The sequence below is a fragment of the Chiloscyllium plagiosum genome, unplaced genomic scaffold, assembly GCF_037043375.1.
Source record: "Chiloscyllium plagiosum isolate Xiang-an unplaced genomic scaffold, Cpla_swu_hap1 HiC_scaffold_14, whole genome shotgun sequence".
Lineage (NCBI taxonomy): Eukaryota > Metazoa > Chordata > Chondrichthyes > Orectolobiformes > Hemiscylliidae > Chiloscyllium > Chiloscyllium plagiosum.
In genome coordinates this window covers 67567611-67594979 of record NW_028270152.1, presented here as the reverse complement: position 1 = coordinate 67594979, position 27369 = coordinate 67567611, and the positions used below count along the sequence as shown (strand labels likewise).

General features: G+C 41.8%; 1 protein-coding gene across 2 annotated transcripts in view; it reads right to left on the bottom strand.

The window, feature by feature from the left end:
* The window catches only part of rad18 (RAD18 E3 ubiquitin protein ligase), a 287902-nt gene that overhangs the window by 108628 nt on the left and 151905 nt on the right, over positions 1 to 27369 (bottom strand). For both annotated transcript variants that reach the window (XM_087994505.1, XM_087994506.1), the window contains exons 8-11: positions 23208 to 23281; positions 23062 to 23122; positions 5504 to 5623; positions 3538 to 3703 (exon numbers count right to left, since the gene is read on the bottom strand). In XM_087994505.1, coding sequence (XP_087850631.1) covers positions 3538 to 3703; positions 5504 to 5623; positions 23062 to 23122; positions 23208 to 23281 — 421 coding nt within the window. The remainder of the gene's footprint in view (positions 1 to 3537; positions 3704 to 5503; positions 5624 to 23061; positions 23123 to 23207; positions 23282 to 27369) is intronic.

The following is a 27369-nucleotide window of genomic DNA, read 5'->3' as shown; positions in this document are numbered from 1 at the left end:
AGGAGGCCATCTGGTGTGTTCTATGATGGAACTGGTCCTCCTGGGAGCAGGTGCAGTGGAGGCAGAGGAATTGGGAATAAGGGATAACGTCTTTACAGGAGGCAGGGTGCAAGGAGGTGTAATCCAGGTAGCCGTGGAAGTCGGTGGGTTTGTGGAAGATGTCAATGTTGAGTCGGTCACCGGTGATGGTGAGGTCCAGGAAGGGGAGGGAGTTGTCTGATATGGTCTAGGTGAACTTAAGGTTGAGATGGAATGTGTTGGTGAAGTTGATGAACTGTTAAACCTCTTCATGGGAGCACGAGGTGGCGCCAATACAGTCATCCAAATAGCGGAGGAAGAGGTAAGGAATGGTGCTGGTGCAACTGCAGAAGATGGACTGTTCCATGTAACCGACAAAGAGACAGGCAAAGCTGGGGCCTGTGTGGGTGCCATGCTAACCCCTTTCATCTGGAGGAAGTGGGGGGATTCAAAGGAGAAATTATTGAGGGTGAGGACCAGTTCAGCCAAATGAATGAGAGTGTCAGTGGACAGGCAATGGTGGCAGGGTGAGGAAGAAACAGAGGGCTTGGAGGCCCTGGTCATGGTGGATGAAGGTGTAGAGGGATTGGGTGTCCATAGTGAAGATGAGGCATTGAGGGCCAGGGAAATGAAAGTTTTGGAGCAGGTTGAGGGCGTGGGTGGTGTCCTGAACGTAGGTGGGTAGTTCCTGAACTGGGGATATAGGACAGTATCGAGGTAGGTGGAGATGAGTTCGGCGGGCTGGAGCAGGCTGAGACAATGGGTCAGCCAGGGTTGGAGCTAGAACCGAACGGTGCGAGGTTCCTGAACTATGAGGTTGGAACCTGTGGGTGAGAGGCCCCATGAGGTGATGAGGTTGTGTATGGCCTGGGAAATGATGGTTTGGTGATGAAGAGTGAGGTCATGGTCAAGGGGGCAGTAGGAGGAGGCGGCTTCGAATTGGCACCTGGCTTCAGCAGCTTTGAGGTTGGTGTGCCAAAGTATCACCCTCAGGTGACTGTCTGTGTGGAGTCTGCACATTCTACCAGAGTCTGCATGGGTTTCTTGCAGTTGCTCCGGTTTCCTCCCACAGTGCAAAGATATATGAGAATGAGAGTGACTGAGAGAGAGTAAGTGAGAAAGAGTGAGTGAGTGTGAGTGACTGAGAGAGTGACAGAGTGGGAGTGAGAATGAGAGTGAGTGAGAGTGAGTGAGAGAGTGAGAGAGCGAGTGAGCGAGTGAGCGAGTGAGCGAGAGTGAGCGAGTGAGTGAGAGTGAGAGAGAGTGAGAGAGAGTGAGTGAGAGAATGAGAGTGAAAGTGAGAGTTAGAGTGAGAGAATGAGAGAGTGAAAGTGAGAGAGAGAGTGTGTGAGAAAGAGAGTGAGAGAGATTGAGAGCGAGAGCAAGAGAGAGAGTGAAGTAAAGCTATCTTCAAAAGGCTGATGACCACGGCTGTGGTACACCGACTGGTCACGATTATGAAGAATGCAGCCTGGCTGCAAAGTGGACATTGGTATGCCTCCACATACACAAATGAGTCGTGACATTTTAAAAAGCTAATGTGTTCATGTCATATCATCAGCAATGAATCACGTCAGGATACCCCTACTGGGACTGCATTACACTGTTTTTATTAGAACTATATATTTACCAGCAAGGGGAAGACAGAAGCAATCAACAACTTAACATGTCAGAGTAGGAATAAATCATATGGCCTCTTAGGACTTTTCCATCCTTCAATATGATCATGGTTCATCTTCTGTCTCGACACTGCTTTCCTCTTGTTTTCTATACCCCTTGATTTTTTTTGCAAGATCAAAAATCTCTATCCTAGCTGGGGTAAACTATACAATGGTAAAGTATCCACAACCGCCTGGGGGACAGAATTCCAAAACCTCACAATCTTTTAAGTGAAGGAATTCATTCTCATCTTAGTCCTAAATAATCAAGTCCTCAACCTGAGGCTGCGCCCAATGCTCTGGACCGGCTAGCCAAGGGAAACAATTCCTCAGTGCAGATTCTGTCATGTCTGTTCAGATTTATGATGTTTTGATGAAATCATCTCTAACTCTTTTATATTCCAGACAGTAGACACATAGCTTATTCATCCTCTCAGGATAGGACAACTCTTCCATCCTGAATTGAACTGAATCAGCTTTATTGTCACGTACTCAAATGAGTTTAGGTCACCAGTTACAGCGCCAACTTAGGTACAAGGCAGCTAGGGACAGATCTTCAGTACAAGTTCTTAGGAAAAATAAATACAAAAGTAAAGAAATAAAGAAGTCCAGCATTACAGATCATAGAAATAAATTAGAAAATAAATAAAAAGTTCAGAACAGTCCTTTCAACCCAGTCCATGAACTGATCAGAACCAATGAATAGTTGCTGAGCTGGATGGAGTTAGGGAACTCACTGACTAACACACTGTGCTGAGTGATGCTGAATTCAATAATGCACAGAAGCTGTAATAACATAAGTAGCATATTTTACTGCATCTGATCATCCATAAAAAATGGCATTCATAGAATCCATTGTCAGAGTAATGCTGACTAATCTAATAGAAAATGCAGCATGTTATATATATTTGCACTGATTCTCTAAGCTACACAGAAAACACAGAATGGGGTAAGAGAGTGAGGTTTTCACCTGACAATATATAATCTTGCTCATGTAAAAGCCCCGGCACAGTGCTCAGTCCTTTGGCTATGGTTATGGTGCAGAATGAATAACAGTTGGACATGTGTTGGAATCAAAACCATGCTAGGTCAGATACTGCAGGTTACAACCCTTCATACCAGACTTCCTTCTGGACCCCATTTTGTGCTATCTGGAAAATTGCTAAGAACAACTGGGATAGAGTCATATCAGGGAGAAACTGAGGACTGCTGGAGATCAGAGTCAAAGAGTGTGGTGCTGGAAAAGCACAACCGATTAGGCAGCATCTGAGGAGCAGGAGAGTCGACATTTTGGCATTCCTCATGAAGGGCTTATACCCAAAACATCGACTCCCCTGCTCCTCGGATGCTGGTTGTGCTTTGCCAGCATCACACTCTTCGTTAGTCACATCAGACTGTCATCATGAAACTCGCAGTCTTCAGACACACAGGGACACTGGAAAACGTCTGGATGCAAGTATTATAACAGGTTGTCCCAGTAATTCAGAATGTATAGGCCATGGACAATTTCAACAGATGCTTATGGTCCATATATATCAGATTTAACAACCTGACTGTGCTGGGTTTCCTGATATTGGTTGCGGTAACAACTGAGATTACACCTATTTGAGATAGCCCTGAGTGGGGATTTGAAGATCTACATGAACTATTCTTCCTTTCATCCTGTGCAGTGACACACGCTGGCAAGTGCCCCCTGCGAAAGACACAATCAGGACCAATTGGGACACCATCAGCAGTCCAGTTGTGGGAGTGGCCAGACACAAACACTTGGACAACCTATAGTCAAGCAATTGAAGCACTTGGACTATACCCCAAGATCCTAGGAAAGGGTTCAGGAAGCAAAGAAAAAAAGCAAAGTTACCTGGCTATTGATGAAGGTGAAGCCGGGACCACATCGGATGAACAACGTTCATCTTTCAAAGGACTAGGTACTGAAAGCAAGTCTGTGCTCTCTAATACTGGGGGCTCGTCCAGACGTCGCTCTTCTTCACTACAGTCCATGTCCTGGCACTCCTTAACATCCTCTCCTGCAAGTAAGATTTACAAGTTAATCTTAACTGAACGTGGATGAACCAGTGCTTAACAATTATTTAGTCTGCAATTAGAGTCCCATTAGAGACTTGAGTAGGAAAGCAGTCCTATTTAACACCATTGTTATGATCCAGACAAAACCCCCTCAAAATATATTAAGAAGATAGTCTAAACCCTACGTTTATAGTTAAAATACAACAAAAGGAAACGTAAACAAGTTCCAAAAAAAGTAACATCCTATAAATACATCTTTGGCAAAAGGCAAATTCAGTAAAACATATCACTGAATGTTGGTGTGGACTCAATGAGCACCTTACACTTGCCTTGAAATAAAATAAGTAAAAGGTTAGGGTATATTGGGGCGTTTTGGTCTGGTCCGTAACACTTGACAACTTTTTCTTCTTTAGTAAATACCAATACAAAGTACTAATGTAGTATTCTAAACATGCTCTGTACCCCTATATATATATTTTGTCTCTCAAAGACTCTAACCCCCTTTTACTGCTAACTTTTTATATGCCAGTCTTGTTTCCCTCCTCATTTCCTCTTTCAACTTATTGTTGAAGAACATGATACGCATTGCTTATCCTGCTTTTGTCTCATGGCAGCTGTCAATGCATCCATGCCTTTGATGAAACTGCAAGTTCATCAGCAACAGTAGAGTCTATTAAAATAACACAAGAAAATGATATAGGAACAAAAACCACACATCTTCAAAAGTTGGAAAGGATTTTCAAACTTTTTGAAAATAAAAATCAGCAGCATTATAATCATTCACTCCTTCGAATCTGACAAAAAAAATGCATTCACATGTCTTAAAGGGTTTTTATACACTGGACAACGTAGACAGTCGGAATGTTGCAAAAGCATAATTATCTGTCTAAGAACAGTACTCTGTTGACAGTCAATCAGTCCCTTTGACACAGTTACGATCTCCTATTATTTGGATTGCTGGTGACCTTTCAAATCTTTGACAATGCACAGAAGAGAGTGACAGGACTGACAATCACTTACAAGTGACCTACAAGAAATGGACTGAGCTTTTAAAATGGGACCAAATCAGCAGGGGCCACTGTTATACAAGTGACACTTTTCCATCCTGCTTTATGTTTTGAATAAACACTATTAATCATTCTTCAGAAGCTAAAAAGTTGACACGGGTGTCAGTACTGTGCACAAAGTTCAGTGCTAGCCATCACACTACCATAGAGTCAATGGTGGCATCTTTTGCATATCCTCCTACTGAGACAATTAGAGAGGAGGAATGGATCATAGGAGCCTCAGTGACTGTTATATTTGTGAAGATATACACTGTCAAAGTTGGTTGTGTACTTACTTTCTGATCTGTCTGCTTTGCAGTTGTATCTGCCACTGTATTATTCTGAACATCTTTTTTAAGAGCTGCTCTACACTTAGATAGTAGGCCGGATCCTGTTTGTTCTTCGGCCACGTCTCGCTATAATGCTCTGACATATGCACAGCTTTACAAATAAAATAAGATCAACATTATTCTGTCAATAGCAAGCCAGCTGGAGTATGACTTCACAGAATGTGACAGAAGATGGCAGCTTCAATAACCGTAACTGGTGAAAGCAAAAACTGAAAATGAACACCAAACCTTAAGATCAATTATACTAATTCCATTATATTTCCATTCTACTGGGAAGCAAAACATATGAATATCCAGAGTTGCGTTTGTGAGGTTTGATTTGTGAAATTTCAACTGGCATTGTACTTCAGTTTTAAGACTTGATCAAACTTTGTGAATTCAAAATCAACCGCCCTGTCCCTTTTACCTGAGATGGTTGGACATTGCTCTTCAGCATCCTTGTCTTTCTGCATTTTTGTCCCCTTTGTTTTCCATCTGCTCCTCACCTCGGCCACTAGTTGTTGAAATTCTTTGCAATGTTTTATACCTGCAATGCAACATAACAGAAGATTTTTAATTGCACTGTAACAATGAAAATGGTCCTGAGATCCCAGTTTACAAATACTGCAATGAGTATTTGAGTAGTGGCAGTGAACTATGGGACTTTTCCACATAGTTAACTCCACAGGACAGTAAGCCCACTCATAATCCTCTATTCGTCTCTTAGATTTCCAAAAGGTTCCAAGAATTGTCAGTTCCACTGAGGGTGGTATCTAAATCCATTTATATCTCATGAGACCGATATCTATTCAAGTTCCAGTCGACTCAATCACTTCACAACCACAATCAACCTGAAGGACATATATCACCATTTCAATTCCAACTACAAAAGGGGGACAGGAACTGAAATATGAGGGCATTAAGGGGAGAATTCCACCCTGCCTATTACAAGAGAAAATGGGAGGCACAGTGAGAGGACTGTGTTCCAAATGCATCCGCCAACAAACCTTTTCCCTAAAAATCCTTAATTATTTTTGTTCTTTCACAGGATGCAAGTGTCACTGGCAAGGCCAGCATATGTTGCCCATATGGTTCTGGAGTCACATGCAGTTCAGACCGGGTAAGAATGGCACATTTCCTTCTCTAAAGGATATTGGAGAGCCACATGGATTTTTATAACACTCAATGACCGAGGCTGCCTCCTGCTTGGTCATCCTAGAACATTCTGTATGTGTAGCACTTCCCTGTCACAGTCACTGCTGGACAACTCCTGGACAGCTTCTCTCCTGCACACAGGGGGAGCTGAACAGGAGGGATATTGAAAGAGGAGGGCCCAAGGTGTCACCAAGACTCACCAGATCACATACTCTCCCTTTACCTGTAGTTCCCTCAGAGATCTGAGATATTAGTGAGACCATACTTGGAGTATTATGTATAGTTTTGGCCTCCTAATCTGAAGAAGAATGTTCTAGCTAACGAGGGAATATAATAAACATGTGCCAGACTGATTTTAGGGACATCAGAACTGGTGTATGAAGGGAGTTTGGATTAGTTAGGATGACATTCACTGGAGTTTTGAAGAACAAAGGGATATCTTATGTAAACCTATAGAATTCTAACAGGACCAGACAAGTTAATTGCTATTCGGATTTTCCTATTTCCCAATCAATAATAGTTATTATGGCCATCATCACTGAGACCAGCTTGCAATTTGAAGTCCAACAGGTGCTGAGATGGGATTTGACCTCATGTCCCAGAGTATTTGAACTGTAATACTGGTGCGCCAGATTGGCAGTCAGTTCCATCCAGTCACACTCTGCATCCTGATAAATCTCTGTCCCTGCTTGATATTAACCGCTGGCTTTATTGATATGTACACTCTCTCCACCCTGTAATAGAAAGCCAGTAGCAAGTGGGAGAATGCTAATCTCCAAAATGTGGGAAGGGGATTTATAACTTGTATGAAAGTGTGATTCGAGACATTTTTACTTTTGATATGGAAGCTGATTTAACAGAATTTGCCTAACTACTCCCTCTTCAGATTGAGCAAGAGTGGCACTGAATCCTTCAAGAGCAGGATCAAATAACTGGAACCACAATGTACAAGTTCTACACAATAGACGTCAATTAGCCCAAAACTCTCATGCAGCATACAGGGAACTTGAAGCTCCATCTCCAACTTAGACCCAATTCATACTACATAAATTAGACACAGCATAGTAAATGCAAAGTACCGTTTCATCAATATTATTGGTTTCTTCCTGGTTTCCTCCCACAGTCCAAACAATGCGTAGGTTAGGTGGATCAGCAATGCTAAGTTGCTCCTTAGTGTCCAGGAATGTGTAGACTAGGTGGGAAAATTCAGGGTGTGAGAGGGCAGGGTCGTTGGATCTGGTTGTAATGCTCTTTGGGTCAGTGCAGATTCGATGGGCCAAATGGTCAACTTCCACACTGCAGGGATTCTATGATTTCATCACCAGCTTAAGTGCAATTAGGGATGAGGACTAAGTGTCAGTGAGGTCCACATTCAATGAATCAATTACATGAATTCTGCTCTGGAACAATTGCCTGAAAGAGGTGGACAGAGACACATCAGCAACCTTCAAAAGGGGTCTAATATATAGGTGAAAAGGAGGTATTTACAAGGTTTAGGGAAGAAATGCTGAGGAGTCACACAAAATTGGACAGTGTTTTGATGGTTTCATAGATGCGATGAGCTGAATGGTCCACATTTGTGCTGTTTGATTTTAAGGTTATGTTCAGGACTCAGTGGTACACAATAAACCATGTGGTATTTACAACTCTAGCAACTAATCTGAAGCCAGGTCAGGAGGGAAGGGATCAATCTTCCTTGACTGTAAAGGCCTTACATCACATGGGTTAGTCTGTCTCAATCCAGTTATTAACATGAAATAGATTTTGCACAGAACTGTCCCTGAATTAATGTTTGAATAGCATACCTTCAAGACAAAACATATTGTTGAGGTTGAGTAGAGGGAAATTTGTAATGCATCTAATACTTCTGACAAACAAAAATCATTTTTATCCAGCTTTTAAGATAGCCATCAATTTCAAATTTACAGAAGAATATACAGATTCAGAAATGGGGCCAAAAAATCGAGTTGATAAAATTGCTGGCTTAAGGTTCAGGGATCAGTGCTCATGGTGAAAATTAGGATTGCTCCTTGGTCATTACAAATTGCTTGGCTTTATACTTTTCACTCGAAACAAGGCCTGTTGTGAAATTTTGTCTGCTTTCAAAGATTGAAAAAGCATGTTAAGATAGTGCAGTTGTTAACACCAATTGTTATATGTCTCCCGAGCATGTGGCGAAAATCTCTCTCAGATAAGGGAAGGTCAGACTTCCTCACTGCTTTGGGGAGTGTTGGGGCCCTCATGTCAGAATGATTCAAAACTGGGGTACCAATGCAGGTGAAGATTTTTAACAAAACCTAAAGCATAGCATTAGCTCATAACCCTGAAACCAATATTTAAAGTGGCCTGATGCAGATTACAAGTAGACTTAATTCTGTAATGTTTCAAAGTTATGTGTTTCCTTTTAAGCAGCAAGACTTATTTGCAATAAAACATTTGATTGTACAGTCTTTCAGCAGTCGCCATAATCAAAAAGTACGCTACACTTTGCAAGGAGAGCTTGTTATTGTATACGTGTCGTGAAGTAGTGTTACTTAAAGTGGAGTGAGTGTGTGGGTGATTCAATCTGACATCTCAGGACATACACCAGGATACAGGAGTTACAGGTGCGTAGCATTTGCACTGATGATCACTTAACACAACTGCAGTGCAATAAAACAGCACAAAGCCACAGCAAGACAGCTTTGTCAGATTGCAGCTCCTACTCACTCATTGAGATTGGTCTAAATTACTCTCCAATCCTTTCACTGGTTATTCTTCCTATGCTGACGATGGTAAAATTATCTATCATTCCCACAGGCTTTATTTTAAGCAAGGAAACTTTAACAAACTAAAAATGATCTTAAATTGTACAAAATTACATTTTATTTCCTGAAACTGGACAGACACTAGATAGAAAATGAGATTCAAGGTGGATTCCTTTGAAAATATCTATCGTTTTCCACAAAAGTAGTCACCAACTTTAAAATTAAATCACATCCCCATGCATCTTTTATTCTGACCTTCACACTACAAATGTTTCATTCTGCACTTCAACAAAACACTCAAGTTACTGTTCATATAGTGCTGTAATTTGCCCAGTCGATTTTCAACTTGGCAATCAATATGCTGTTCCACTTACTTTTTAGGTTAAATGAAAGAATACAGGCTCAAAAGTTTGATTTAATTGTTCTCATTTTTCAAAATGCTCTTTTCTTCAATGTACAACAGAAACATACTAGCCAGAATTTGCAGGAACAAGGCATCCATTGACTTATCTCCTTCGTTTGACATTTCCCTCCACCTTTCATTAAACAAGCTTCCTTTTCCCTGTACATTGCAGAAACTACAAGGCCAATATCCAGAACCTTGGTGAATCAATAAGATTGCATAATTGAGAAAGATGCAGATGAGTGACAGCAAGTGTAAAACAGGGGGTCCAAGTAAGTATCAGAAGAGAAACAGTGATTTGATTAAGGAGAGAGAGAAGAAATAGTGGACAAGTAAAACAAGTTTTAGAAGGTTGCTTGGTATTATATTATATTATATTATATTATAGGAACATTCAAAGTCATCTTAGATAGGCTACTTACGTTGCTAAATACTAGTCCTAACTTTCAGTGGAGGGGTTCATTGGTAATTAATGCCCAACAGCCACAATTTCTTGAAAAAATCAAAGGAAGAATGAAAGCCAGTTTCACAGTGAAATTCTTATCGACCAGCAACTGTAGCAATTTGAAATTCCCTTTCTCATCACAAGCTGGTGCACCGTTTGCAGGTGAATAACAGTGTGCATATTAAAATTGCCACTATTTTGGCTATTCCAACCTGCTTCAATCAGTACATGTTAGTTTAGGGGAGGCAATAGCCTGGTGGTATTAAAGCTGAATTGGTAATCCAGAGACTCAACTAATGCTCTGGGAGCTGGATCAAACCCCACATCAGGGGATGGAATTTGAATTCAAAAATCTGAAATCACTGACCACAAAACCATTATGGTTCAAAACCTCAGGTTCACTAATGTATTTTAGGGAAGGAAACCTGCATCTGGCCTACATATAACTCCAAACCCAAACGGGGAGGGGGAATTACAATGCTATTAGGCAGAAAATTGGGTGCCTAAATTGAGAAGAAATGTTCTCAGGGAAATGCATATCAGAAATGTGAAGGTTGTTTAGGAAGCAGTTGCTGATAGTCCTGGACAGGCTTGTCCCACTGAGGCAAGGAAGGGATGGTAGGTTGAAAGAACCGTGGATGACAAGGGATATAATACATCTAGCCAAGAGGAAAAAAGAAGCTTACTTAAGATTGAAAAGGCAAGGATCAGACAGGACTCTGGGGGTTATGAAGTAGCTAGGAAGAAACTGAAGAATGGACTTAGGAGAGCTATTGGTAGGCATGACCAATGAACAGCCCTTGGTGAGAATGCTCTCCATCATGATGTGCTGCATTGTCACCGTGCTAAATGGAATAGATATTAAACAGATATAACTCAAGACTGGGCATCCATGAGGCACTATGGGCCATCAGCAGCATCAGATTATACTCAAACACAACCTGCAACCTTTATGATCCAGCAGGTCTCCCACTACACCATTACCATCAACCTTGATTCAATGAAAAGTGCAGGAGGCCATGCCAGGAGCAGCACCAGGCGTACCTAAAAATGAGATGTCAACCTGGTGAACTACAAGACAGGATGATTTGCATGCCAAACAGCATAAGCAGCAAATGACAAGACAGAGCAACTAATGTATCAGATCTGAGCTCTGTAGTCCTGCCATAGTCATGAATGGTGGTGGACAATTAACCAACTCACGAGAGGAGTCAGTTTCACGAGTATCCCTACCCTCAAATGATGGGAGAGTCCAGCACATCAGTGCAAAAACTAAGGCTAAAAAATTTGCAATGATCTTCAGCCAGAAGCGAATGATCCATTTTGGCTTCCTCCAGTGGTTCCAAGCATCACAAATGCCAGTCTTCCGCCAAATCAATTTACCTCATGCGATACCAAAGAACGGTTGGAGGCACTGGATACGGCAAAGACTATGGGCCTGAGAACAGTCCAGCAATTGGAATGAGGCTATATGCTTCTGAACTTGCCATGCCCCTAGCCAAGCTCTTCCAGTATAGTTACAACACTGGCATCTATCAGACAGAGTCAGACACTGCCCAGATATGCCCTGCGCACAAAACACAGGACAAATGCAACCTAAATAACGCCCGTCAGTCTACTCTCGATCATCAGTAAAGTGATGGAAGATGTCATAGACAGTGTTATCAAGCAACACTTGCTCAGTGACATCTAAGTTAGGTTCTGCCAGGTCCATTGAGTTTCCTGACCTCATGACAGCCTTGGTTCAAAACATGGACAAAAGAGCTGAATTCCAGAGGTAGGGTGAGAGTGACAGCCTTTGACATTAAGGCTGCATTTGATAGTGTGTGGCATCAAGGAGCCCTAGCAAAACTAGAGTCAGTAGAAACTAAGGGAAAAATTCTCCACTAGTTGAAGTCACAAGGTAAAATGCTTGTGGTTGTCAGTCAGCTCAGCTCCAGGACATCTGTGCAGGAGTTCCTCAGGGTAGTGTCTTAGGCTCAACCAACTTCAGCTGCTTCATTAATGACCTTCCCTCCAACATAAGGTCAGAAGGGAGATGTTTGCTGTTGATTGCACAATGTTCAGTGCCATCAGCCACTCCTCCCATACTGAAGAGTTTTTGTTCATAGCCATCAAGACCTAAACAACATTCAGCTTTGGGTTGGTACATGGCAAGTAACGTTCACTTTACACAAGCGCCAGGTAATGACTGACCACAGCATATCTAATCATCTCCCACTGACATTCATGGCTAAATCTCTCACTATCAACATGTTGTAGGGGTGGGGGTGGGGTATCATTAACCAGACACTGAACTGGACCAGCCATATAAATACAGTGGCAACAACGGGAGGCTGGGAATTTTATGGCAAATAACTCACCACCTACAATTATCATGTCACCAAAGTGGCTGAAAGCAGCTCCAACAAGGTTGAAGAATATTGACACCACCCAGGTTAAAGCAGCCCACTGGATCAGCAAACCATCCACCAATCTAAATATTTACTTTCTCCATATCCTTCATACAGTGGCAGCAGTGCATACCACTGACAGGGATGAGGAGGATGCAAAGATGCTTCAAGGGGATTTAGACAGACCAACTGAGTGGGAAATAGAATGGCAGTTGGAATACAATGCAGATAAGTTCACTTTAGTAGGAGGAACAAACGGGCAGAGTATTCTTTAAATGAGGAAAGGTTGAAAAGTGTTAATGTGCAAAGGGTCCTCTGTATCCTTGTTCACAAGTCACTGAAAACAAGCAAACTGATGCAGAATGCCATTTGGATCCTGCTGGTGTGCTCTCACCTTTATTCTATACAATTGAAATGAGTCCTCTTTGCTCCTGTACTAAAAGCCTTTTGTGACAAAAACCTAATACAACATTTGGGTACCAGATGGGATGTTACACCGGTCTCCAAGTTTTCAGTTAGGAGAAAGTGAGGACTGCAGATGCTGGGGATCAGACCTTAAAAATGTGTTGCTGGAAAAGCGCAGCAAGTCAGGCAGCATCAAAGGAGAAGGAGAATCGACGTTTCGGCCATAAGCCCTTCTTCAGGAATCCTGAAGAAGGGCTTATGCCCGAAACGTTGATTCTCCTTCTCCTTTGATGCTGCCTGACCTGCTGCGCTTTTCCAGCAACACATTTTTAAGTCCTAGTTTTCAGTGACTTGTGAACAAGGACACAGGGCCTTTTGAACATCAGCACTTTCCGATCACTCATTTATGAAATGCTCTGCCTCTTTATTCCTCCTATTAATGTGGATAACCTCACACTTGTCCATATTATATTCATCTGCTATGTCAAAATGGTAAGGGCTATGGGTTTAGAAGGTATCAGCTAAGGGTGTCTGCTGAATTTCTGAGAGCATCTTGTTGAGAGCATTGGTGGAGGAGTGAGTGAATGTTTGTGGATGGGATGCCAATCAAGCAGCTGCTTTGTTCTGGGTGATGTCAAGCTTCCAGAATGTTAATAGGCAACTGGGGAGTATTCTATCACATTCCTGATTTAGAGTCAGAGTACTACAGCATCGAGACAGCCCTTTGGTTCAAACTGGTCCATGCCGACCAAACTGTCCATCAATACTAACCCAATTTCCCTGCATTTGGCCCATATCCTTCTAAACCTTTCTCCTTCACGTATTTGTCCACATGTAGTTAATGTGCCTGCCTCAACCACTTCCACAGGCACCTCATTCCACATTCATATCATCCTCTGTGTAAAATGATTACCCCCCCCTTCAGGTTCCCTTTTATTCTTTCCCCTCTTACCTTCAATTGATGTCCTGTAGTCCTCGATTCCCCAACCCTGGGAAAAAGACTGAGTGCATCACCCTATCCATGCCTTTTATGATTTTATACTCTTTTTTAAGAAACCCCCTCAGTCTCGTACACTCAAGAAAAAAATCCTAGCTTGTCCAACCTCTCCCCATAACTCAGTCCCTTGAGTCCTGGCAATATCTTTGTAAATTTAATAACATACTTCCTATAACAAGGTGACTAAAACTGAACACAATGCTCCAAGTGCAGCCTCACCGTCGCATACAACTGCAACATAACTTCTCAACTTCTATACTCATTGCCCTGACTGATGAAGGCCAGTGTGCCAAAAGTCTTCTTCACTGCCCTGTCTACCTGCAACTCCACTTTCAGAGAACCGTGCACCTGAACTCCAAGGTCCCTCTGTTCCACTACACTCCTCAAGGCCCCATCATTCACCATGAAACTCCTACCTTGATTTGACTTTCCAAAATGCAAGACCTCACACTTATCTATATTAAACTCCATTCGCAATTTGTGCCTTGTAGATGGTGGACAAGTTTTGGAGAGTCAGGAGCTGAGTTACTCACTGGAGGAATTCTAACTTCTGACCTGCACTTGCAGCCACAGTATTTATATGGCTAGTCCAGTTCAGTTTCTAGTCAATAGTAATCCTCAGGGCGTTGATGATTTGGAGGAGGAGGATGGGGGATTTAGTGATGATATTGCCATTGAATGTCAAAGGACTATGGTTAGATTCTCTGATGCTGAAGGTAGTCACTACCTGGCACGTATGTGGCCCAAATATTGCTTGCTATGTGTCAGCCCAAGCCTGGATATTGCTGATTATGAACAAGGATTGCTTTAGTATCTGAGATATCTCAGTGAACGTACCCACTTCTGACCTTATGACACAGTGTCACTGATGAAGCAGTTATAGATGGTTGGACCTAGTACACCATATTGTCTGGAATTCCTACAGCAAAACTGAACAACTCCATCACGCAGAGTAGTGGTTCAAGATGTCGCATCACTACCTTCTTAAGAGTAACTAGGAATGAGCAGTAATGCCAGACTTGCCAGCAATGCTCACATCCTGAAGAATGCCAACAGGAAGTCTGGAAACATTAATTTATCAAGCTTACCATCATTCATCTCACTTCCATTTCTAGCATTTATTCAAGGAACAGACAACACTATAAAGTCAGACACTTATTTCAAATGACCAAATGTGAGGAGAGTTTGGAAGAATAATGCACCCAATAGTCATTGAGCAAAACCAAAACTTCACAAGACAAAGCTATTCAAAGGTCCCTCAGGAGATTCAGACAAATAACGTACAATCTTTAATAAGTAAATGCTGGTGTTCGCAGGAAACACATTAGTGCCACATACATCCAGGAAAATAAATTAATGTTAGGCAGCAACCTAATGAGATGAGCCTGAAGCTGCAATTACTTTCATTCAGCAAAGCCTAATGCTTCAGTGACGAATACAAACAGGCAAACACAGTGAGCTAATGGAAGTTATAACCTGTCACTAAGGTACTGATCTGTAGAGAATTGCTGCCATGTCCATTCCCAATTGGACTAAAGTATGATGTGCACAAAAACAAACAGAACCTCCTGCACTCCTTACAGGGGAACTGGGCCCCTTTTAAAGAGTTCTGGAACATAAGAATTGTTCTCATTGACGAAGCTCACTTAGCCACCTTAACACCAGATCAGTAAGTTTGTTCTTCAAAAAATACACCTAAATATTTATTGCACCACATATACTAGCTACTTCAATATTTTTTCCCAAATAGGTTTGCTCCCTAAATCTATTCCTCTTTATTTTGTGCTCTTTTGCCCACAAATGTAATAGTTAATAGGAGGACAACCTTCAACAAAGTTACCCACTGACTGGTCTAAGCTTATGGGAAGAAGGGCTCTTTGGACACACACCCATGGAATTAGATGCCAGCTGGAAACACCTCCTCCAGGAGGTTGAATAATGAGTAATTTTCACAAATTTTATGCATTTTAAAATCATTTTATTTAGTTTTTAATAATTTCCTTCCAGTCAAATACTGACAGTGTTTCAATCTGCAGAGTTTATTGGGAATACATTTTCAAGTTCTGCTCTTTTCAGCTCTCCGGGCCGGGCCGAGTCACACCGAAAGTGTTTTCTTCTCATCAGCTCTACTTCAAGGTACCAAATATCCCAATGGCTCAAGCTCACTACGTCATGTAGCACAAACAGAAGGTCCCGGAACCTTGCTAATGAAGCTTTTCAGTCAGGGCAGCTATGGAGTGCTACAAGTGGAATTGGTGCCCAGGGCTGGAAGCACAATGGGAGTCAGTCCAGATTTCCAATCCTGACCAACTATTCAGGGATTTCTTCTTGAAAGTGGGTGCTGACTTTTATACTCAAATCCTCTGCCAACACTCACTGCCTAGGCTGCCCACACAAAGAATGGCCTCTTAGGTATAAGTCACTGTTCTGCACACTTACGTTTTGAGAGCAGTGGTAGACCAGTAAAGGTAATATCTTCACCAATGGAGAACCCTCCCAACTGACTGAAAGATGAGCTTTTCATACCCTTAATGTGGTTTAAATTTCAGCTCAAATCCCACAGGTGATGATCCAGTATGCTTTTAAGTCCTGCAAAATGCAGCTTTCCGCCAACTTGATAAGCAAAGTTGTGTTCAATCAATAGAAAAAGAATAGTTGGATGAAAGGAGACCCATAAGTTGTAAGGTGACAAGGGTCAACAGGGACATGGAAGAGGAGAAAGGTTAGCTCACCCACTACTTTTCAAAACGTGGCCATTGGAAAAAGGGAAGTGCAACTTTAGCAAATGACAAAGTCATTCAGTCCAGTGTTTAACTCTGCTATGCTGTGTCAACTCAATGCTATTACAATTACAGAGCTTTTTCTTGAGGTTTTTCTGTGCCTGAATGCTGAAAAATAAACAAATATTTTTATTCACAGCTTCCATCTCATCTGAGGCGGCTTCAGGGCAATCCACATATAACAACCTGTTCTGAAAAATCTGCTCACATCTTGAAAGCTGGTGATAAAACCCACCAGATTCTGAGACAATCCACAATACCCTAAAACAGTCAACAACATTCTAACTAACACACACCATCGTAATGTGCTTTCTTCCCAACATACATGGGGCATTTAAAATGTTCATGCATCAAAGTCTTCGTGGCACAATGGCTCAGTGGTTAGCACTGCTGCCTCACAGCACCAGTGTCCCAGGTTAGGGACTGCCTGTGTGGAGTTTGCACATTCTCCCCCGTGTCTGCGTGGGTTTCCTCCGGGTGCTCCGGTTTTCACCCGCAGTCCAAAGATGTGCAGGTTAGGTGAATTGGCCACGTTAGGTGCATGAGGGAAATGGGTCTGGGTGGGTTACTCTTCAGAGGGTCGGTGTGGACTTGTTGGGCCGAAGACCTGTTTCCACACTGTAGGGTAAATCCAACCAGTTTTTACCTGGGCCAAGAAAGATTTGTTGAAATCCAGACAAACAGATGAACACACTGGGATGAAAACATTATCTCATCCATTATCAGTAGAGAAGGCATCTAAATAATCACATTCAAATGCAGTAGTGATGGAGTATTGTACTGTCAGTAGCATTGCCTTGCAGGTGAAATGCTAAACCAAGCTTTGTGGCCTCCTCAGGCAGACTTACAAAATTCAACGGCATTATTTCAATGAACAGGGAGCTTTTCCCACTGTCCTTGCCAATACTAAACCTTTGACCAACAAAACCAGTTAATTTTTTTTTTAAATCCAAAACTAATTAAATGAAAATAAGGATGGAGGTGATGTGTTGTTTCGGCATGTTGTGGGAGCTGGAGGACACCATTATGGTTCCCAGTGACTATGTCTGTAGTAAAATGCTGATTGCTGGAGTCTGAGCTTCAAACATTGCAATGTATCAGGGAGAAGGAGAGTTATTGAGATGCTGTGTTTCAGGAAACAGTCACACCCCTTGGACTAACTAACTCAAAGTCAGCCAGTGGTCAGGGTTGGGAGGGTGTGGCTGAGTGAGACAGGTACAGGGATCCAGGAGGCAGATTTACAGGAGCATCAGCCTCTGTCCTTGTTCAACAGGTTCAAGAGTTTGGCTCCCTGTGCGGACAGGAATGGGGACGGCAGGGAGGATGAGCCAAATGACTGCAGCACCTTGGTACGGAGGAGCCACTCAAGTGAGGGGACAGAAGAGAAAAATTGTTGTAATTGGGAATAGTATAGTTAGAGGCATAGACACTGTTCTCTGTGACCAGGATCAAGAGTCCCGATGGTTGTGGTGCCTGCACGGGTTCGGGATATCTCCCTGAGCTGCAGAAGAACTTGGAGTGGGAGGGTAAAGATTCAGTGGTCATGGTCCATGTAGGTACCAATGACATAGATACAACTAGGACAGGGGTTTTATGGAGGGAGTATGAACAGCTACAAGCTCAATTAAAAAGCAGAACTAAAAATGAAATAATCTCTGAATTACTACCTGAGCCACGAGCTAATTGACACAAGATGAATAAGACTAAGCAGGTAAATGCATGGCTCAAAGATTGGTGTGGGAGAAGTGGGTTTGAATTCATGGGACATTGGCACCAGCACTGGGGAAAAAGGGACCTGTTCCGATGGGATTGTCTTAATCTGAACCATGCTGGGACCAGAGTCCAAGCAAATCGCATAACTAGGGCTGCAGACAGAGCTTTACACTAAATGGGGACGCGCTTCGGTTATCGGGGAAATTAGCAAACCCAAATTATAGGAGAAGGTAAGAGTACAGAACGCAGGAGAGGTCATTAAAATCTTGAGCACAAAAACAAATAGGACAGAGTGTATGGAAACACACTGAATAAACAAATGACAACGAGAAGAGGGACGGTTAATACAGGACTTAAGGTGTTATATCTGAATGCACACAGTATAGGGAATAAGGTAAACGAGCTTGTGGTACTGATCGAAATTGGGAGGTATGACTTGGTGGGCAACATGGAGACGTGGTTGCAAGGGGATCAGGATTGGGAGCTGAATATTCAAGGATATACATCCTATCAAAAAGATAGACAGGTGATCAGAGGGGGTGGGGTTACCTTATCAGTAAGAAATGAAATTAAATCAATAGTAAAAAACAAAGTAGGGTCAGATGATACAGAATCTGTGTGGTAGAATTGAGGAACTGCAAAGGTAAGAGTTGGAGTTATGTACAGGCCTCCAAACAGTAGTCTGGAGCTGGGCCGCAAGACACACCAGGAGATAGAAAAGATGTGGAGGAAAGGCAAAATTACAGTGATCATGGGAGATTTCAATATGTAGGTGGACTGGGAAAATCAGGTTGGTAATGGATGGGAAGAAAAGGAATTTGTGGAATGTCTATGAGATGGCTTTTTGGAGCAGCTTGTGGTGAAACCAACTAGGGAACAGGCAATACTGGATTTATCGTTGTACAATAAGGCAGACTTATTAAGGGAGCTTAAGGTGAAGGAGCCCTTAGGAGGCAGTGATCATAATATGATTGATATTTACTCTGCAATTTGAGAGAGAGAAGATAGAATCAGAGGTAATGTATTACAGTTGAATAAAGGCAACCACGAGGCATGAGGGAGAAGCTGAGGAGACTTGACTAGGAGAGGAGCCTAGCAGGAAAGACAGTGGAACAGCAATGGCAGGGGTTTCTGGGAGTAATTCTGCAGACACAAGCAGAGATTCATCCCGAGGGAAAAGCAGCATGGTACAGGGAGGATGAGGCAACCATGGCTGACTAGGGAAAGTCAGGGATAGCATAAAAGCAAAAGAGAAAGCATTTAATGTGGCAAAGGGCAGTGGGAAACCAGAGGACTGGGAAGCTTACAAAGACCAACAGAGCTGAAAGTGTGTTGCTGGAAAAGCGCAGCAGGTCAGGCAGCATCCAAGGAGTAGGAGAATCGACGTTTCAGGCATGAGCCCTTCTTCAGGATTCTCCTGCTCCTTGGATGCTGCCTGACCTGCTGCGCTTTTCCAGCAACACATTTTCAGCTCTGATCTCCAGCATCTGCAGTCCTCACATTCTCCTCAAAGACCAACAGAGGGCAACAAAAAAAGAAATAAGGAGGGAGAAGATTAAATAAGAGGGTGAGCTAGCCAGTAATATAAAGGAAGATTGTGAGAGTTTCAAGAGAGGCAAAAGTGGACATTGGGCCACTGGAAAATGACGCTGGAGAGACAGTAGTGGGGAACAAGAAAATGGCTGAGGAACTGAATAATTACTTCATGTCTGTCTTCATGGTGAAAGACACAAGTAATATTCCAAAAATCCAAGAGAGTGAGGGGGAAGAGCTGAGTATGGTGGCCATTACCAAGGAGAAGATGCTAGAGAAACTGAATAGCCTGCAGATGGATAAATAACCTGGACCAGATGGACTGCACCCCAGGGTCTAAGGGAGATAGCTGAAGAGATAGCAGAGCCGTTAATGGTGATCTTTCAGGAATTGCTAGAATCAGTAGGGGCCCAGACAACTGGAAAATTGCTAACATGACAACCGTTTAAAAAGGGAGCACAGCAAAAACAGAAAATTACAGACCGAACAGCCTAACCTCGGTCATGGGTAAGATCCTGGAATCCATTGTGAAGGATGAGATTTCTGAATACTTGAAAGTTGTGGCAAAATAGGACAAAGTCTGCATGGCTTCATCAAGGGGAGATCATGCCTGACAAATCTTTGCAAATTCTTTAAGGAAGTAATGAGTAGTTTAGACCAAGGAGTGCCAATGGATGTTAGCTACCCGGACTTCAAGAAGGCCTTTGACAAGGTGATGCACAGGAGGCTACTGAAGGGCATGTGCCCGAAACGTCGAATCTTCTGTTCCCTAGATGCTGCCTGACCTGCTGTGCTGTTCCAGCAATAAAGTTTCAGCTTTGATCTCCAGCGTCTGCAGACCTCACTTTCTCCTCCATGGTGTCAGAGACAAGGTTCTGGCATGGATAGAAGATTGGCTGTCTGGCAGAAAGCAGAGAGTAGGGATAAAAGGGTCCTTCTCAGGATGGGAGCCAGTGACAAGTGGTGCTCCGCAAAGTTCAGTGTTAGGACCACAACTTTTCACTTTATAATTAATCATCTGGATGAAGATACTGAGGGCATTCTGGCTAAGTTTGCAGGTGATATAAAGATAGGTAGAGGGACAGGTAGCATTAAGGAGGCAGGGAGGCTGCAGAAAGATTTGGACAGGTCAGGAGAGTGGGCAAAGAAGTGACAGATGGAATATAATGTGGGAAATGTGAAGTTATGCGCTTTGGTAAGAATAGAGGCATGGATTATTTTCTAAATGGGGAGAAAATCCAGAAATATGAAGTGCAAAGAGACTTGGGAGTTCTAGTCCAGGATTCTCTCAAGGTAAACTTGCAGGTTGAGTCAGTAGTTAGGACAGCAAATGCAATAATGGCATTTATTTTGAGAGGACCTGAATATAAAAACAGGGATGCATTTCTGAGGCTCTATATGACTCTGGTCAGACCACATTTTCAGTATTGTGCGCAGTTTTCGGCCCCATATTCCAGGAAGGATGTACTGGCCCTGGAGCATGTTCAGAGAAGGTTCACGAGAATGGTCCCAGGAATGAAAAGCTTAACATTTGAGGAACGCTTGAAGACTCTGGTTTTTATTCGATGGAGTTTAGAAGGATGAAGTGGGGATCTAATTGAAACTTACAGAATACCAAATAGCCTGGACAGAATACATGTTGGAAAGATGTTTTCATTGGTAGGAGAGACTAGGACCCGAGGGCATAGCCTTAGAGTAAAGGGAAGAACTTTTAGAATGGAAATAAGGAGAAATTTCTTCAGCCAGAGAGTTGTGAATTTAGGGAATTCATTACCACAGAAGGCTGTGGAAGGCCAGGTCATTGAGTATATTTAAGACTGAGATTTATACAGTCTTCAGAATCAAGGGGATCAAGGATTACAGGGAGAAAGGGGTTGAGAAATTTATCAGCCATGATTGAATGGCAGGGCAGACTCGATGGGCTGAACAGCTTAATTTCTGCTCCTATATCTTACGACCAAAACTGATAATCATATCATCGTCAAAATTACATTGTTGTTTGTGGGACCTTGCTTTGTACAAATTGCATGCTACTTCTCTGACATTACAACAGTGACTACATTTCAATAAGGTTGCAAAGCATTTTAGGATATTCCGACGTAATGGAAAGTTATAAATAAATCCAAGGTTTTTCCTTCTTTCCTTCAACAAGTCTGAAATTGTTCAACTTCAGTCTCTAGCGGTACTTTGGACTCAGTCAAATTAGCTTCTACTTTTCGCAGTTGTGTATCTCACATTTCCAGAAAATGAATAAGGAACAAACTAGTGTATCTCCTGGACCAGTCCAAACTCAGAATGTTCTCCAAGTGCTCTATAACCAATGAAACATAATTTGATGTGGTATCACTGTTGTAATCTATGAAATAGTATTCAAGCCAATTTACACACAGCAAGGTCAAACAAACCACAATTAGATGAATGCCTAGATAATCTGTTTTTAGATGTTGGATAATTACTGGTCAGGACCCCGGAGAGAATCTAACAACAGTGGCTTGTTGCTGTTATTGGGAATTTGTTGTGCATAAATCAGCTACTACATTTCCAACATTACAAAATGAGAACACATCCTGGGATTCTGAAAAGTGCTTACTTATTCATTCTCCCACTTTGTCCCCGTAATCCTTGATCCCCTTGATACCTACTTCAGGAGTTGTTCTGGTCATGGATGAGAATCAGAGACACTCTGTTCTTCAGCACTAGCACCAATTACAGTGGTAGTGTCCCTGCCTCTGTACCGAGACACCCAGGTTCAAGTCCCATGTGTTCAAGGAGGGGTGTAATAACATGTCTGAACAGGTTGGTTAGAAAATGTCTGTGGCAAAGCTGGCATTTAAGCTTTTTAATATCCATGGAACCATTTTTCTAATAATGGATTGCTTCCAGAACCTCTCAAAACAGAAAATGAGGCTATTCAGCCCACCATGCTGATGTTGGCTCTATGAATTTTCCATTTAACTCCATGCCTCTTCTCTTTTCCCATACGCCTACATATGATCCCTCTATAGTCAAATTCTCCTCTGGACGCGACTACTTAATCTGTTTCTACCACTGTTTTAGGCATTACATTTCAGACCATCACTCGTTGCTTTATAAGGAAATTTCATATTTCCAATTCACTTAAATCTTTGTTCACTGTATTCACTTACCCAACCACCAGTTGAAATCTTCATTCTTACCAAAACCCTTCACAATATTGAATAGCCCTATTAAAACTGCCCAGGGTCTTCTCTACGTTAAGGAGAGTAAATCAAGCTTCTCTAGTTTCTCCATTGAAGCCAAGTTCCTCATAATGCTAACATTCTAGTAAATCTTCTCTGTATTCTCTCCAAGGTTGCAACAAGGTTGACATTACAGTGAGTCATGCCAAAGAACTTTTGACCCTCCAAAGTATGAGTAAAACAATCAGGTACTTACGATAGTCTTTGTGGACCTCATCAATTTCTTCTTCTGACTGGTCCTTTGTGAATTTCATCATCTAACAAAAATAACTGAAATGTTTTATTTTGCTTCTCTAGAAAGGGTAAATTTAGAAACTTAAAAACGCACTGAACAAGACTCACATTTTCACTTGCTTTACTTTCAAGCTGAGCTTGCGTCTTCTCATTCCTTTCAATTTCTCTAGCGATCTCAGAGGCTGTTTGAAAAACACAATTGAAAGGATTATAGGTATGAACTAACCAGAAATGAGATAGGACATGAATGACTGGGGATGTGAAAGTTGTGCACATATATCCACCTGGAACATGCCTTTCAGTCAAAGGTCTACAAATCAAGCAACTGCACAAAATCCAAATTATGATATCCTAAATGCAATTGGATCACATGCTTATAAAGATTTATATAGAAATACTGGACAGTACCCTAGGGCAGGATTTGTTAAGATACAAAGTCAACTAAATGGCTCTTGAGAAGGCACAAGACAAGAATTTATTGCTGTAGGTTTTAGCTGTGACCAAAGCTACTTCAGTCAAATGATGCGTTGCGTTAGGAAGTCATTGGCTTGAAAGATGCATTGTCAGTATTGTCACCTGGATCATTTGGCATACTGGAATCAATTCACTTAAGGAAAAAAAAAAGACATTTACGTCAGAAATATCTTAATGTTGTCCATTATGCCTCTTGTCCGATTCATTATCATCACTTCAAATTGCTCCCATTACAATCAAAACTTGAGTCTGGTGCTAGGCAGCTCTAAATGCTCTCCATGCACAGCTGCAGAAAAACATTTATAAATGTAGACCAGAAAAGTTTTGTATACTTCAGGATGGTGTTGAATAAAAATTCACTCACCATTGTTGTTTTAGAAAAACCCAAGTAACAGCACTCTTCTCCTTGAAGGAAGGGAATAAGCATGGCACACAATTCCTTTACCATCTTGGTCACCTTCCCCTCATTAAAAATATCCCGATTCTACCTAGGTCAATGAAGGCAAGAATGAAGAAGCAACTCTTGGGCTCCTCCTGGTGGCACTGACAGTCACCAAGGATGTGACTACCAATCTGGATCTCTAACTGGAACACTGCACTCAAGGATTGAATAAATCAGAAAGCTCTACAATACACATCTATATTGAACTCAAAAGGCACACTCTTTTGGAGAGTGAAAAACATTCTTCCCACAAACTCTGCTGTTTTGATTCAATATTTTAAGAATAAAAACATACGTATATTGCTCGACTGGGAAAGAACTCAGTCCCAGAAATGTTATGTGTTAACCTTTCCACGGACAGAATGTTTAATGCAATTTGCAGTATTTTCTCTCCTTTCCATGATTCTAAACACCTGATTTACAAATAATAACTGAAATATTAATAGGTGAAAGTTTTCATTTAATCACGAATTGTGCACTACCAATTTTCTCAACTTTCTCTCCTGTCTGTGGGTAACCCATATTGAGTGGTTAATACAGAAAGCATCCCTATCACACCTGACCAGTTCAACACTCAAGGACATGCAGCTTACAAAGGTTTTCTGGACAGTAATTTGCACATACAAGCATCACCTTTAAACTCAGGCCACGTCAGGCTACTTTTATAGTCACCGCCCATTCTAACATGAACTCTATATGGCTAGGGTCTATGGTCGGGGGCAAACGAATATTATTCTATCACTAACAAAAACATTGTTCAAGGCTGCTCAATTGAACAGAGAACTTTACTCAAAGAAGTGAAGGTGATTTATTGCCTGGAAGAATTAAGCTTTATTTTTCCAGGGGAATAAAGGTCACAAAATGTCATTAGGATTTAAATAATTACAGAGGGTGATTGATTGCTAACATCCAATGCTCAAAGCATAATCCAGTTTGTAAAGCAATTATTCACAAAGGAATTCAGAAGGAAATAGGAGAGGGGACAGAAAACTACTAACACATACAGCCTTTGATTTGACTCGCTTTTTTTTAAGGTTGGAAGGGACTAGTTATAAGATTTTGAGCTGGTGACAGAACCAAGCAAACCACACGTCACATATGTTTTAATTAAGCACAAATTAGTTGTGTCAATTTGTAATTTATTTTATTCACTAGTAGGACATGGGTGTCCCTGGCTGGGCCAATATTTATTGTCCATCCTTAGTTGCCATTGAGAAGATGATAGTGAGCTGCGATCTTGAATTACTGCAGCCCATGTGCTGTAAGTAGAAAAACAGAAAACAAAATCTATTAAGAGCAAAGAAACATAAATCCATGTAAAATATTCCAGGTGCAGACCCTTTGTTCGGACCCAAGTCCATCTCTCGCTGATACCCACTGGCTCACTGACGGAGTGACCCTTTCATTCAAAGATCTCATCCTTGTATTCATATCCATCCAGGCCTCACTCTATTTGAAAGCTCTACAAAATCTGCTATGTGTGATTAAATTCCTCAGCTTACATCAGAATATTTTAAATTCCCTCTTGTTGTACATGAAGATAAAGCAGAACAAAATTGTCTATTGTCTATTAACTTTGACTGGGACATGACTGGAACTCAGCTGCTTAAGCTGTCCAGTTATGGGGCTGCAAAAAATAAACCATGTCCAAGAAATGTTACCTTTAAGATGCACGTCGGCATGCATACATGTGTGTGGAGTCATGAATCAGTCTTAAAAGGACTGCACAGTGCAAAAGAGGCAGCCTTGCATGACAAACCGAGGAAACTTTGCTGCTTACTTCAAAGAGAATTCTGATGAGCAAAGCTACTGAAGTAACAGCAGCCAGTCATTGCTACATTAGAGGAAACATTCACAACTAGCTTCAAACATGGACATTTGATACAAGGAAGAAACATAGAACAGGATGCTTGAATTGTTTGTTTTAGAAGGTTTGGTAGTGCAGTGGTAGACAGTCTCTACCTCTGAATCGGGTGCCTTGGTTTCAGTCTCACCTCCTTAAGTGTATCACAACATTGCTCAAACAGATTGATTAGAAACATATCTAGAACAGAATGCTTCAACCATCCCTTTGACAAATGTGTCACATTTTTAATGGACAAAGAGAGAGATCAGTATAAACTGTCCTTTTGTTTTAAAAGAAAATGGAAATCAAAGGTCTCAGGAGACTGCATATCAATAACAGAAATCCAATAAGTGTGTGTCTTCTGGAACAGTTGTTGGTGATTGCTGACACTCAGTTACAGAACTCGTAACAAAGAAACTAAAGTCGATTCTGTACACTTCACACTGAGCCACGAGCTACCAAAACATAAGTCTTTGACTGTCAACAAGGCACACTCAAGGCTTTCAAACAAAAACAGAAATTGCTGGAGAAACCCAGCAGGTTTGGCAGCATCTGTAGACAGAAAGCAACTGTCTCAAATCCAGTAAAAACAGGTTACTGGAAACATTAACTCTGTTTTTGTTTCTCCACAGATATTGTCAGACCTGCTGAGTTTCGCCAGCAATCCATGCCTTTTATTACAGATTAGATTTCCAGCATCTGCTGTTCTTTGTTTTATATTGCAGTCTTAAGTTTTCCTTTGGGTGCTTCTAGCTTGCACAGATGCTAGCACGACTTGCTTAGCACATAGCCCGTATGAAGGCAGATTAAGAACAGCAAGGCTGAACATGCTGATGACAATTTGGTTCCAAATTTAAAGTCATGTGCAGTCTGGCCATTGCTCAGAAAATAACGAATAGCGGAATCATCCCTTCATCCACAGGAACCATCATTCTAACTTATAATTGACATTATTACAATACAGGTAGAGCATCAATGCTCAAAGTCAAAACATGACATTGCAAAGGCACAAAAGATCTGAATTATGCAATAGCCAACAATTGAAAAACACAACCAAGTGGGGAATTCAGTGTTGGAAAACGGAGGCAATACCTGCAGGTGGTTGGGGTCTGGATGCACTGTCCAACAGTGTGGTGGGGGCAGATTTCATTGTGGATTTCCAAAGAGAATTGTATCATTCTCTGAAGAGAAAAATACTTGCAGGGCATGGGAGGAGCAGTAGATAACTTCCTCTTCTAAAGAGTCAGCACAGACATGGTGGTTCAAAGATCTCCTTCGATGCTGGAACCATTCTGGTTCAATGATTCAAAAATATAGTTCCCTCAATCCTATTTCTCAATGAGTCCCATTCACTCACTTGTGTGTGCTTACCTACATTTGATCTTGGCTTGAAAACAACTGAATTTTAACATATTTATCTTTATTCATTTTGCCCCGTCTCAGCTTCACAGCCTCCTTCAATCCCTCATGATATCAGCAATTCTCCAACTCTTATGCAATTCCAGTTT